The 13,501-nt window shown below is 34.3% G+C and overlaps 1 protein-coding gene across 19 annotated transcripts in view; it reads left to right on the top strand.

The window, feature by feature from the left end:
* ZNF644 (zinc finger protein 644) overlaps nucleotides 1-13,064 on the top strand; it is a 104,787-nt gene extending 91,723 nt beyond the window's left edge. For 18 of the 19 annotated variants that reach the window (XM_017544121.2, XM_017544108.2, XM_017544112.2 and 15 more), the window contains 2 exons: nucleotides 10,182-10,284; nucleotides 11,363-13,064. In XM_017544121.2, coding sequence (XP_017399610.1) covers nucleotides 10,182-10,284; nucleotides 11,363-11,555 — 296 coding nt within the window. In that variant the 3' untranslated portion in view covers nucleotides 11,556-13,064. Of the gene's footprint in view, nucleotides 1-10,181; nucleotides 10,285-10,373; nucleotides 10,510-11,362 lie in introns of those variants that run through there. The other variant, XM_017544119.2, reaches the window with a different exon arrangement.
* Nucleotides 13,065-13,501: the final 437 nt, after the last annotated feature.

The raw sequence follows: 13,501 nt of genomic DNA, 5'->3' as shown, positions 1-13,501 counted from the left end.
AAGGTAGAAAAATTGTTACTCATGCCTGTAATCCCAGCACTTTGGGAGGCTGAGGCAGGTGAATCACCTGAGGTCAGGAGTTTGAGAACAGCCTGACCAACATGGTGAAACTCAATCTCTACTAAATACAAAAAATTAGCCTGGCATGGTGGTACACACCTGTAATCCCAGCTGCTTGGGAGGCTGAGACAGGAAGATTGCTTGAACCCAGAAGTTGGAGATTACAGCGAGCTGAGATTGTGCCATTGCATTCCAGCCAGGGCAACAAGAACGAAACTCCTCAGCAAACAAAATACAAGTCAGATGCAGTGGTGCATACCTATAATCCCAGCTACTCAGGAGGCTTCGGCAGGAGAATTGCTTGAACCTGGGAGGCGGAGGTTGCAATGAGCCGAGATTGCACTACTGCACTCCAGCCTGGGAGACAGAGTGAGACTCTATCTCAAAAATAAATAAATAAATAACAATAGACGAAAAATAGGCCAGGTGCGGTGGCTCACTCCTGTAATCCGAGCACTTTGTGAGGCCAAGACGGGTGGATCACCTGAGGTCAGGAGCTTGAGACCAGCCTGGCCAAAATAGTGAAACTCCGTCTGTACTAAAAAATACAAAAAAATAACCAGGCATGGTGGCAGGCGCCTGTAATTCCAGTTACTCAGGAGGCTGAGGCAGGAGAATCACTTGAACCTGGGAGGTGGAGGTTTCAGTGAGCCAAGATCAGCACTCCAGCCTGGACAACAGAGCAAGACTCTATCTCCAAAAAAAAAAAGAAAAGAAAAATAAGGGAATGGCATGGTCAAACCTGTTAAAAAGCTATGAGACAATGAAAAGATGGGTCTATATATGTCTTGCTGTAACTTATTTCTGTAGTACTGTTCTTCATTAAGGGCATATAGGTGTATACATTTGTCTGCATAGTTACATATTATTTATAAATGATTAGCAGGGTAATGAATTATCTGAGTTGAGTAAATTTTCTAGTTAACTGAAGACTAGCCCTTTAACTGTTAATAACTTGATTTTTCCTAACCATTTTGCTGGTTAATGTTCTAAAATGTTGTTCTTATTTTTACCTTGAGTAGATTGGATATAATTTAGAGTATTTTGGGTAACGTTTACAGATACTCTACTAATTGTTTTATTATGCCAGCAAGAATTAGGCTATTTTCCCACCATACTAAAAGATGACTGGCTGATTTTTTTCGCTAATTCAACAAGCATTTTTTTTCACCTCTAAGTGTGCTAAGTATGCAGAGATACATTGGATCTTACAATATTAGAAGCACATATATACATAATTGTTGTAAAACAAGACAAATTGGTAAGTGCCATTGGAGTTTATGTGTGAAATACTGTGGAAGTTCAGAGAAAGAGGAAGACAACTTTCATCTAGACTGAGATCTCACAAGGCTTTTGAAATTACCATTTGAATGGACCCTGATGTATAGCTAAGTGAAATGGAAATGGGGGTCAGGTGGGGAAGGGAAGTGCTTGAAGGAGGGAGTAAGGTGGTACAATGTGGGAAATTTATTGGAAATACTAGGGAGTATGAGGTAAGGGAATTGAGTTTGGTAGAGTCAGGTAGATGACATGGAATGCTAGTCTAAGATGTTGGAATTAACTTTGTAGTGGGGAACTATTTGAATAAGGAATTTGTATAATGCTTTTGAAATTGCTTTTTAAATAAAGGATTTGGCAGGGAGGAGGAAAAATTGCAAGATAGATAATTTTAAGAGTCCTGTACCAGGTTAGTGACATTAAGAATGTAAAGGAGGGGTAATAGATGTATGGGTAATATTATGGAAATAAAATAAGCAGGACATGGTAGATTAGTTAGAGGTACAGAATAAAAGGAAAGAAATAGAGATGGCTCAAGGTTTTAAATCTAAATGGGAGGTAGATGGTTATACAAGTACAGTTAGCCAATCTGCTACCATGCTGTTTGGTAAAAGGGCAGGCTTCATTACTTCTCTTTCATTTACTAGCAACAATTCATCATCCAGCTATCCACTGTAACAAAGTTTCATCTTAAAAGCAGATCCACAAATTTGGAAAAGAGAGCTTTATTTCTTAAAAAGCTTGAAGGCTGCGGGCTTAGAAGTGTATCCTTGGACAGAGACCAAAAGCAAGTCCTTCAGAGGGGGAAGGGTGAGACAGAAAGTTATGTCGAATGGGTTGGCTAAGTATACACATTCAACAGGTTATAGGAGGAGCTATGAATATTCATGAGGGGGCGCACACAGGCTTGGTGTGTAAACTCCGTGTTACATATATCCCATGTTCACGTTAAGGTGGAGACCTAACATTTTTAAACATAGTAAAATTAGGGTTTACATGTCAAAAGGTGAAACAGATTCACAGGCACCCTATGCACAAACTCCATGGACCAGCCAGAACCATTTTGTGATCTCTTATCAGGAAGCAATGCTGGTCAGTTGTGTCAACACCACAAAAACAGGGGAGTCTGGCTTCTGAGTTAGGCAATTGGTTGAAATCAGTGGTGGAACGAGTCTTTTGAAAAGGCTGGTTTCTTTTTAACTCTTAGGAAAGAAAGTTTAATGGTGGTTAGTGAGAGAGGGGATATAATGAGACATGCTTCACCTTCTGTCCCATCATGGCTGGAAGTCAATTTTTAAGGTTTCTCTGGGGTCCCCTTGGCAAAGAGGGTGTCCATTTAGTGTGTTCTAGAACTTAGAATTTTATTTTTATTTCTCAAAAGCAGATAACCACACTTGTTGAATCAGCAGGTTTGTTTTTAGGAGAATATAGCCTAAGAGTACACCATTGTAGCATAAAATACTGAAATTCTGTGATGATTGTTTTTTTGCTGCTCATTGGTTCCAAAAGAAAGATGATCTGTTTTGACTGACATCTTGTTTTTCATGCAAACCTTATTTAGTTTCCTAGCATTGCTGTTGGTTTTGTTATTTACTAATTTTCTAGGTTTTGCTTTTTTTTTTTTTTTTTTTAGATTTTTTTGGGTTTTTTAAATGTATCTAATTCTGTCCTCGTTATAATGTTTGTGTCGGGTATGAGTTTTATTATGTAGGCCTTAAATAATGAGATTCAGAAAATATCATTAGGTATAGAATTTATTCAAGCCCAAAGCTTGAGGATAGCCACCTGGAAACATAGGTTCACGTTGGCCCTAGATATACACTCTGATTAGCAGCAGTTGCAAGTGAGTTTTTAAGGAAAAAAGAAGCTGTTCCTGTTTACTTATCAAGGATTTACATTAAAATAACATAAGTTATCGATTGGTTATACATTGTTCTTTGTATCACAAATTTCAGGAACATGAAAATAATGGGTAAGGGATCAGGTCAGGAACATAATGCCTTTAAACAATTACCCCCCTACCCCACCCGCCGCATGAGCGCCCCCCCACCCCATGGGGGCATGGGAGTTACGTGACTAAAGTCCCCTACTCCAGTCTTTCTGGCCCTGGTAAATCTTGCATATTGTTCATAGCTGGCTACACTGTGCTGTTTTCCTTTTCTCAATTCTAACATGAATTTCTTGAATGCTGTTTGTAATCTGGATTTTTAAGATAGAACTAGCCCTTACAATAACAAGGCATGTGGTTGGCCAGAGCTAAATTTCAGCTAATGTTTTAATTGACTTTGTGGAAATAATAAAATACCCAGACTTTCTCTCTTGGAGGTTAGGGTAAAAGGATGGCTTATTGGTAGTTTCTCACTTGTTGCAGAAGTAGAAAAGTAGAATTTCCTTTTTTTTTTTTTTTTTTTGATTTGCCTAGGGTTTGAAGAATAAGGTTAATTCTTGTTATTCAAGGTGTATATATTTAATTGTAGCTTAGCTAAAAGTTGGCCGAAACAGAAAATACCTGATCAATACCATGTTTGGTTATAGTTTGAATTTTGGGCAGAATGTGTAAAGCTATTGAAAACTATAGAAAGCCAAATTAGATCCATTGTGACCATGGATTTGTGACATTTGATTTACTAATATATTGTTGTGAATTCTAACTAGTTTAAGTTATGTGATTATATTAAAGATAAAAGAAATTTTAAAGTCAGGTGGTTTTCTTAAATAATTTTGTGATCAAGAACAATTTAATTATTATTACTACATCTGAAATGATATTTCAGAAATATGGAGATTTTAAGGGCAAAGACTGATTATTTTGTTTATAATTCTAAACAAAGTGACTTAAAGCAGATTGTCATTATGTACTTTAATGTTTATTCTAATTTCAGATGTTTCTTAGTTTTAGAAAAGTGGTTGATGTTAAGTAATGCCTATTTTGCTTAATAAAACAGCATACAAGTCCAACTGACTTGAAAAGAAAATTTCAAATGTATTTTTTCTTACCTGTAACCACAAAGGAGTAATACATTTGCTATCCTATCAGCTCTTGACTGACCAGTAAGCCACTTGTAGCTGTGATGTTGTTAGCTTTTTTAGCTTTGGGCAACCTGGTAAAACTTCTAATTTCTGTTTATAAAAATGTGTGATGAGGTTATCATATTTGTGTCTACCTTTTCCCTTTACATCTAGAGAATACTTGCTCAACATATCCTTTAGTAATTATCCCCTCTACTTTGAAATAGTGGGGGCTTCTACAAATTGTATCTTTTCTTTAACTGAATCCATTCAAGTTTAAATAAAAGGTGACTTTCACTTTCTTTCACTCTTTCTCTGAACTATAAGGCTGTTGACTATCCTTAATATAACCTCCTACTTTGTAGGACAAACTCAAGCAACCAGTCTTTGGGGACTAATAATTGTTAAATCACAAACCTAATTCTTAAAGCAAAGGAAATCTGTTTTCCAGGTATTTTGCATTTCATCCTCTTCCAAGTAAATTATTAAAATATGCAGGATCTAGTTAACTTTGCCACTGATTGCTGTGTGATTGAGTTACTTACCCTTTTTTCAGTCGTTGGGAGTGGAAACTCTAAAAATTAATTAAAGTTATTTAGGGTACTAAAAAAATTATCCAATTTTAAAGTGAAAATATCAAGGGAAAATGATGATGAAAATAAATACTTTTGAGGTTACTAAATATGTATCTTTATACTTAATTGCTGATTGTAAGGGCAACATTGCTTTTTATAATTTAAACTACTCATATGGGAATAATGATTGGTTTGAATATGGTGGTATAGCTAGGAGCAAAGAACTGATGTTGGTAGGAGTAGGAGAGTCGTTTTCAATTTTAATACTGTGTAGAGATTGGGGATTTAACAATTTTTCTCTTAATAGGTTTTTCTTTTAAATGGGCAAGGGGATTGAGGGGTGGAACTGAATGCAACCTTTCTCATTTATGATAGCCGGTACTCAGGTACCAGGACTGCTATTTGCAGGGTCCAATGCAAAATGAGTGTATGGTAGCCCTTGTCCAAACATTAATAATTTCAAGGCTGTCATAGTAGAGCATTAAACCGAGTGTGGGGTTCTCCCTATGTGACTGCACAGGTTGGATACCCATGAAGCTGGTCTCCTAGGCACTTTGTACAGAAACAAAGATGTAAGCTGAAGTGAAACTTTGGCTTCTCAACAAATGGCTTTCTCTACTCCATTCCTGTTTTAGACAAGCTAACGGTTTTGTTAAAAAACAAAAACCCTAATTCTTTTTCAGTTGAGGCTGAAGGAAAGAAAATGGTATTTACAGTCTTTTTATATGCTTGGGGCTTATGAACCTTCAAGGATTAGTGACAACAGTTAGAACTGAGTTTATTACTAACACAGGAACAGAAAACCAATATTGTATTGAATGTTCTCACTTACAAGTGGGAATGATGCAACCAGAACAGATGGAAACAAAGAAGGGAGCCGTGGACACAAAGAAGGGAGCAACAGGCACTGGGGCCTACCTTGAGGGTGGAGGGTAGGAGGAGGGAGATAGTACAAAAACTACCTATCAGGTACTATGCTTATTACCTGGGTGATGAAATAGTCTGTATACCAACCCCCTTGACATACAGTTTACCTATATAACAAACCTGTGCATGTACCCTTGAACCTAAAATAAAGATTAAAAAAAAGAACTGAGTTTATTTTTCTGTCTTACACTTGTGTACCCCTTGGCACATGTGCATCCTCTTCTCACCTCACCACTGCCACCACGACCTCCAGCACCAGCTTTTGAAGGTGGTGGAACACCAGCAACCAATTAGAAAAGAAACAGATGAAACAAGGCATTTAAGTAATTGGACAGGGGAGAATTATTACAAATAAAAATATTTTGGTGGCAAATGTTAATTTAGTCATGGTGTGCTTTATCACAGAAGTTCCAGCAGTTTTTATGAAATAGATTCTCATTCTCGGGTCATTTATGTAGTGAAAGAAAATAAAATGAAACTCATTGAAGCAGTTATTGTATATATGGGCAGAAAGGTGGAAAAGAGCAAAAGATCTTATTTAATAATGTCAAAGTCCAAAGTAAATTTTTAATCTTCTTTGTATAAAACTAATGGCTCAGAAAACAGACTTGAATTTTATGTGTTGTATTATTTATTTGCTTTGCACCAATCTGGTTTTGTTTTGGCGTGTTGTCATAATCATTGGTCATAGTATTGATCGCATAGCAGTATGGTGTTCTTTTTGGAGACTGAAGTTTATTGTGTTTTCTCTTTCATATTTGTATTTGACCAAGACAGATATCTAACTGAAAGGTATATTCTAATTTTTTTCTCATTTGACCTTACAGCTCAATTTATTCTACTCGCAAGTAAAATTTTCTCAGTAGCAATTTAGATCTTTTATAAATTAGGTAACTTGAAAGATTTTTGACAGTCTTTTGTTTGAAATTAATTACTTAAACTGTTTCTGCCCCCTGAATAGTAACCTTAGGACTGTTTGGATGACTGAATTTGTTTCTTTCTAAAGAAGCTTATACTACAGAAGAAAGTTAATACTTTTTTTAAAAATGTGTTTATATAAACAATGTTAGATTTAAAATACTTTGGAAAGAGAAAAGGGTGTGTGAGGTTTTTGTTTTTAGCTTCTTGAAAGTTTTTTGGTCACTAGCAAGTGCAAATGAAATCCTGTTACAAAAAAAGGCTTTGTGTAACAAAGTTATTTATTTGGCAGATTATTCATATAAACAACTTTGTTAAAGCTTTGACTGTTAATGGTATTGATGAGCTGCATTATACTAAAACTGAATGTGTTAGTGATCTGTATTTAATGTTCTAGCAGCTCCTGGTACAGTCCAGAACAAAGCTGCTTTTCCCTCTAGATATAATAAAATCTCTTAAGTGAGAATATTGGTATAACAGACATGTTTGTACCTCATCCTTTTCATTCACTGAAATTTTCTGTGTAAATTATCTTTTTATGTAGAGGATGCTCTATAGATGTCTCCTTATTGTGTACATTAATATGTTAAATCAGTTTTAAACAGATTTTCTCAAAGGTATGGGCAATATCACAGGAGTGGAGTTGGATGTTGGCATTACAAAAAACTATTGTAAAATATGTTCATGTTTCAAAAAGATAACATTTCAGAAGATAAGAAATTTAGAATTGATGATGAAGATATAAAAACACTGAGGCATTTAGATTTCAATTGTCAAAGATCCCAGATTTTTAATGTTTTAAATTTATGGATAAGTTTGTAGGGATCCTCAGAGGTGCATGAGATTCTATAACCTTAACTTGGAGCCCTGGGCTCTAGAGATGACCAGTCAGTCATATGTGGCAGAGTTGTCCTGCTTTCCAAGGTTGTAATACCTTCACATACTCATTGCTACAAAAACGATGGCATTCTCATTTCAAATTTAGATCTGCTCATTCATAAAACAGCCTAAATTTAAGAGTTTTCACAGTCCACAAAGCATCAAAAGCCATAAAATAATTCTTTTTTCCCTATTAAAAAAATGCCAAAAATATTTCTGCATTTCAGAATAAACATGCCCAGTCCCATTTTTAAAATACCACAATATGTAAATTTAACTTTAAATGCTTTGTAACTGATAAAATGTTCTTTTGCATATTTCCCTACCATCTTCTGCCTTGCTTCCTCAATTTACTTTAAACCCCAAACATTAACATTCTGTGAACAAATTTTTTAAGGATTGTTATAATGTATTCTATTTGTATCCTACCGTAATTTATTTGCATTTTAAAAGGAGTTTGAATACGGTGTGGCAATTTTGACAACCAGCAAGCTCATCAAAGTAAGATTCTACCTGTAATCTTATGATACACCAAATGCTTGCTCTGTTCTGCCTAACACAGACAAGGATCCATCTTTACAGATGGAAAGAATAGCTGACATCTAGTAGCACTTACTCTTTGAGTTCCCTGAACTGTACTTCCAGTATATGAATCACTCATAACCCACTTAAATTCAGTTTGCTCACCAATGTGACTAGGAAAAAGGTTTTTCCTACTGGTTACGAAATATATGATATTTCACTCTCGTAGCTGTTGTGAATAACCTAGTTTCTGTATATAAGCTGGACTGGTCAGTGATTTATATCTAGGATAAGGAAGTACGTGTGACTGCAGCAACATATTTAAACAAATGATGCACAATGTTGTACAGGAACATTACCTGTATTAAATAGGAGTAAAACATTTTCATTCATAGGCTGTCTAAATATCAATGGTTAAATTACAGGGTTTTGCTTTATTTTTCTTCCGGAAGTATTTGTTGAGTTCCTACTATATGCTAGGCTCTTAATTGAGATAACTAATGAGATCCTTAGAAGATTTTTCTATTCTAGAATTTGGTTGTTTAATTTTGAATTACCCATTCTTTAATACCTAACTTGACTTCTAGTAGTTCTTTACTTATTAGACTCTTCTTCTGAGATAAACAGAAAAAGACTGTGTGTCCTAGATTTGACTTTTGAATAGGCAGATGACAGGAAGCTAAAAACCAGTGGCTTCAGTGAGATTTAGGTTTCTTGTGGTTTTGAATTTTCTATATGACATTTCTGTTAGCATTGTCATTTGACTGCTGTAAGGAACTATGTTTATTGGTTTTGTAATAGCAGCATCTATTCTTTTGGAATCTGGACTTTCAACAATTCATTTCACAGAGTCATTGAATAGCCAGTTCCTTCTCTCTTACTTAGAATTTTTCCAGGGAATTTTTCACATGGCAGGATAATGGAAGAAAAGCCATTTGGGTAACCTTTCTGTTACATTTGTATCCCTCCCACCTTGAATCCCTACAGATAAATTCTTACCTTCTCTTCCTGCTAATTGACCAGCAGCACCCTGGATTGCTATCATCCCTTTGTCCAAAGAAATGGTGTAGCTGTATTCAAAGACCTATCAAATGTTGTGTGCTATTTCTACCTATAAAAAAATATTTTTTCCTTTATTAAATCAGATTGTTTTGGAATAAATAAAGGAAAAGTCGAGTAATGGAAAAAATTTCAAGAACAGTTAACATCAAATTTTGGTCACTTTTTATATAATTTTTTTTGCCTTTTCAAATCATATTTTAAAATAAGCTATTGGAGAAATGTAAAATGAAAAATATGTGAAGAATAGTTAGCATTAAACATAGATCCATTTGTAAACTTATGTGAGATAATATGGATTTATATTTATTTTGTGGTAAATAAAACTTATATGATTGATGATTGTATGCAATACAAGTTAAGTTCAAAAATGAAAGTTGAGCTTTTTTTGTCCTTTCAAATGTAGGGCCAGCATACAATTTTAAGAGCTATTTATAGAATTCTTGGTGAATCACTGTGAAAATTGATTTTTCATTGAGCTCTTAGTTACATTGTCCATGTTCCCTTCTAAGTTTTCCAAGTATATGAGACCTACTTAATGGAGCAGTAATGAAATGCAAACTTAATTTAATGATCTCAAATAAAAGGTTCTATTTTTCTGGAAATAACATTTAACCAGCTGTTAAAATTATGTATGATTATGAGAGTAAAGATTACCATTATTGAATAATTGGCCAATTTAGTAGTTTCAAGTTACTTAGTTACATTTTTCTCAGTTCTAGTTTGGTGTGGTAAAACATTATTTGAAAAGGCAGTACAGGAAGTATAGATGCAGGTAATATTACTGCTATTACAGAATTAGCAAGTTGAGTGCATGCTTCAGGGAATAGGGAAATGAATGCAGACTTTTTCTAACTGATTTACATGGTCTGTCAGACCTTTCTAGAAAAATATGTATGTATGTATATTTTGAAATATATAAGGAATGTTAAATTTTTCTCTCCCCTTTTTTAGCCTTAGATTGTAAGCAAAAGAAATCAAGGTCAAGATCTGGAAGCAAGAAGAAAATGCTAACATTACCTCATGGTGCTGACGAGGTTTACATTCTCCGATGCAGGTATATGCCTATATTGCCAAATCTGATCAGTTTCTTCATATTTCGCTTGAGACATATTAGCTGTTTCATTTGAGATTTTTAATTTGTAGCAGAGTGTGTATTCTCAACAACCAAGTTATAAATGAACTTCTGGAGATAGGCTTAAAATCTTAATTCAGCTCATAGTATCCTGTACTTCAACAACTAATAAGTCAAGTTTTTTTACATTAGCCAATAGTGATGTAAATCTATTGTACTGTGACTTATAAAAGTACCTTTTGGGCCAGGCATGGTGGCTCATGCCCGTAATCCCAGCACTTTGGGTGGCCAAGATGCATGGATCACTTGAGGCCAGGAGTTCAAGACCAGCCTGGCCAACATGGTGAAACCTCATCTCTACTAAAAAAACAAAAATTAGCCAGGCGTTGTGGCATGTGCCTGAAATCCCAGCTACTCAGGAGGCAGAGGCAGGAGAGTCGCTTGAGCCCGGGAGACAGAGGTTGCAGTGAGTCGAGATGGTGCCACTGCATTCCGGCGTGAGTGACAGAGCAATGCTCTGTCGCAAAAAAAAAAAAATGAAAAAGTAGCTTTTCTCATGTTTCATTTACTTGGTTTGTATGGTTTAATTTTATTTGGTTTGAATTTTTGCTTTCTTGAGTTCTCACTTATTGGGAACACATTTTCTCGTCCCTCATGCTCACGCCTTCTTCCATACTCACACACAACACACATGAACAGACATAGACACAATGCAATTTAAAGAATGGTAAATTGGGGAAGGGTCTTTTCTAAAGAATGGCACATTTTAGAGTAATTGTTGTTTCAAGTGAATTAAGATATGTAGGTGTTAAGACTGTTAATTTTACCCTAATAATAATGTTCCTACCTATACAAAGATTACTGGAGTTTATTATAGCTGTTAATAAACATATGAATTGGGAGTTTTTATGTTTTATTCAATCATTTGACTTTAAAAACTTTATCAAGTGCTATCTTTAAAATATGGTGAAAGTTTATTCCTTATGTTTATGGATTTTATGTGAATTGGTTTTAAAAAAAGAGAATTGGTCATGTTAAGAGAATTGTTATATTTCTATAGGTTTTGTGGCCTAGTCTTTCGAGGACCCTTGTCTGTTCAGGAAGACTGGATTAAGCACTTACAACGACATATTGTAAACGCTAATCTTCCAAGGACTGGAGCTGGCATGGTGGAAGTCACGTCACTACTTAAAAAGCCTGCCTCCATTACAGAAACTTCATTTTCTCTACTAATGGCTGAAGCAGCTTCATAGAACCAGGAAACCTTTTAAATAGCAAATTTGAATTGGATGTAAATTTGACATTCTTTTTTTTTTTAAAGCCACATTAAATTATCTGTTTATAAATACTAAAGCAGAAAAATGGGGGAAAGTGAATTACAGTGACATCAGAGCAAATCCAATACTTAAAACAGTAAGTAGTCTATATTTTATATAGGTGGAAGATGTGTTTTTAAGGTTTACGAATTTTTGTTGGTTAACTGTGTTCACTCAAGAAAAGAGCAGTACATGTAAGCAGCCTTTAATAAACTGTTGCACATGGATACTTAGAGACAGACTTATCGGAAAATTATGTTTTTTTGCAGTGTTACCAGATCAAGGCTCTGTTTATTCCCCACAAGACTTGCATAGAAAAATAAGATATTATATTTTGTTTGTATGTATTTAGTGTTTTGTATAATACCAAGAACCGATGACTAAATTTACTCAAATTAGGGCATTAAATATCATGTACTTCATAGTTTGAGACTGTTCACTCAAATAGGGCAGAGTACTATTCTATCTAGATGTGTAAGTGTTTTTTTTTTAAATCACATGGAACGGTTTTTTTATACTAAAAAGTGGAGGGAGATTTGTTTAAACAAGTATTTCTAAAAGAAATATGTATATAGTTCTGGAAATTATTTGTGGTAAGGAAATATTCTTTACTCCAGTTGCATTTCTCAGACAATAAAGTGGTGCATCCATGCTACCTCCTACTTTGTCAACAAAGATGCTATTTACCCTTTACATTTTTGTATCATAATAGATTTAAAAAATCTAATGTTCTTTATTGCAAGACATTCTTTTGTTAACAGATTTGTTTCTTTTTAATGTTTTACCTAAAATTTGACATGCTTACAGGACAGGTTTGCCTCTTACTTTATTTAACATTGTAGAAATGTAATTAATAAACAATGCTCACTACACAGTTTAGAATAGACGTTCTCATTTATATTATCTTCCAAATTTGATCAGTTAGCAAAACTTAATATACCAATTAAAATATTTCTACATATGATGAGAATGTTTACAATTTAAATTTTAGAACTTGTTTTGGATGTGATTATATGTACGAAAATCGTGTAACACTATGCTCATGCTAAGAACCGACATAACAGAATTACTGAAATAAATGTGCTGTGAGGAATGGAAAATACGGTGCAGGTGTCTTGGTCATGATAAATTGTGATTCTTTTTAGAATTTTTTTCCAAAAACAAATTAGTTCTTTTAATCTGAAATCAGATTTCTTTACAAACAACAGTTTTTGTATGCAAGCACCATTTTATTTCATGTAGTATGGCTAATAATATAGTTGAACCAAGGATATGCATTGATTCTTTGCTTCGTATGTAAATAAAGCTAAAAACAGTTAAAATAAGGAGTATTTTGGTAGAGTATATACATACCTCACTGCCAGTGAAATTGCTTTCCTATGGTATATCTCCTTACCAGAAAAATCTCTAAATAAAAAAAGGTTTAAAGAAAATTAAAATGTGAAACATTTCTTATTTTTATCATTAGTAGAAATAGTTCACTTCAGGTTGTGTTTCATTGGATTTAAATTATTGATACTTACCAGGTGACTTGTCAATATAATGTATGTGAGAAAGATCATTTTTCCCCCTTTCATGATTAATCAAACCTCTAAATTCAGATCCCTCTTATATGCAAAATTAGAAGGTTGGACTAGATGGATCATTCCCAACCAAAGGTCTCCTCATCCTTAGGTTAATAGATAAGGGAAAAGTACTTATAAGTTATTTTCAGTTTTACAAAAGGCGTGATAAAAACTTTGTCAATATCTCTTATTGAGCAAGTTTCATTGATAGTTATATTTCTTTGAATATATATTTTTAAATTGGAAGGCATACTGCATAGCAAATAGAGTCCAGAAGTAAAAAAAAAAAAAAATCCTAACAGGAGTCTTGGTGGTAAG

Source organism: Cebus imitator, unplaced genomic scaffold, assembly GCF_001604975.1.
Source record: "Cebus imitator isolate Cc_AM_T3 unplaced genomic scaffold, Cebus_imitator-1.0 Scaffold166, whole genome shotgun sequence".
Lineage (NCBI taxonomy): Eukaryota > Metazoa > Chordata > Mammalia > Primates > Cebidae > Cebus > Cebus imitator.
This window is presented reverse-complemented; position numbering and strand designations above follow the sequence as displayed.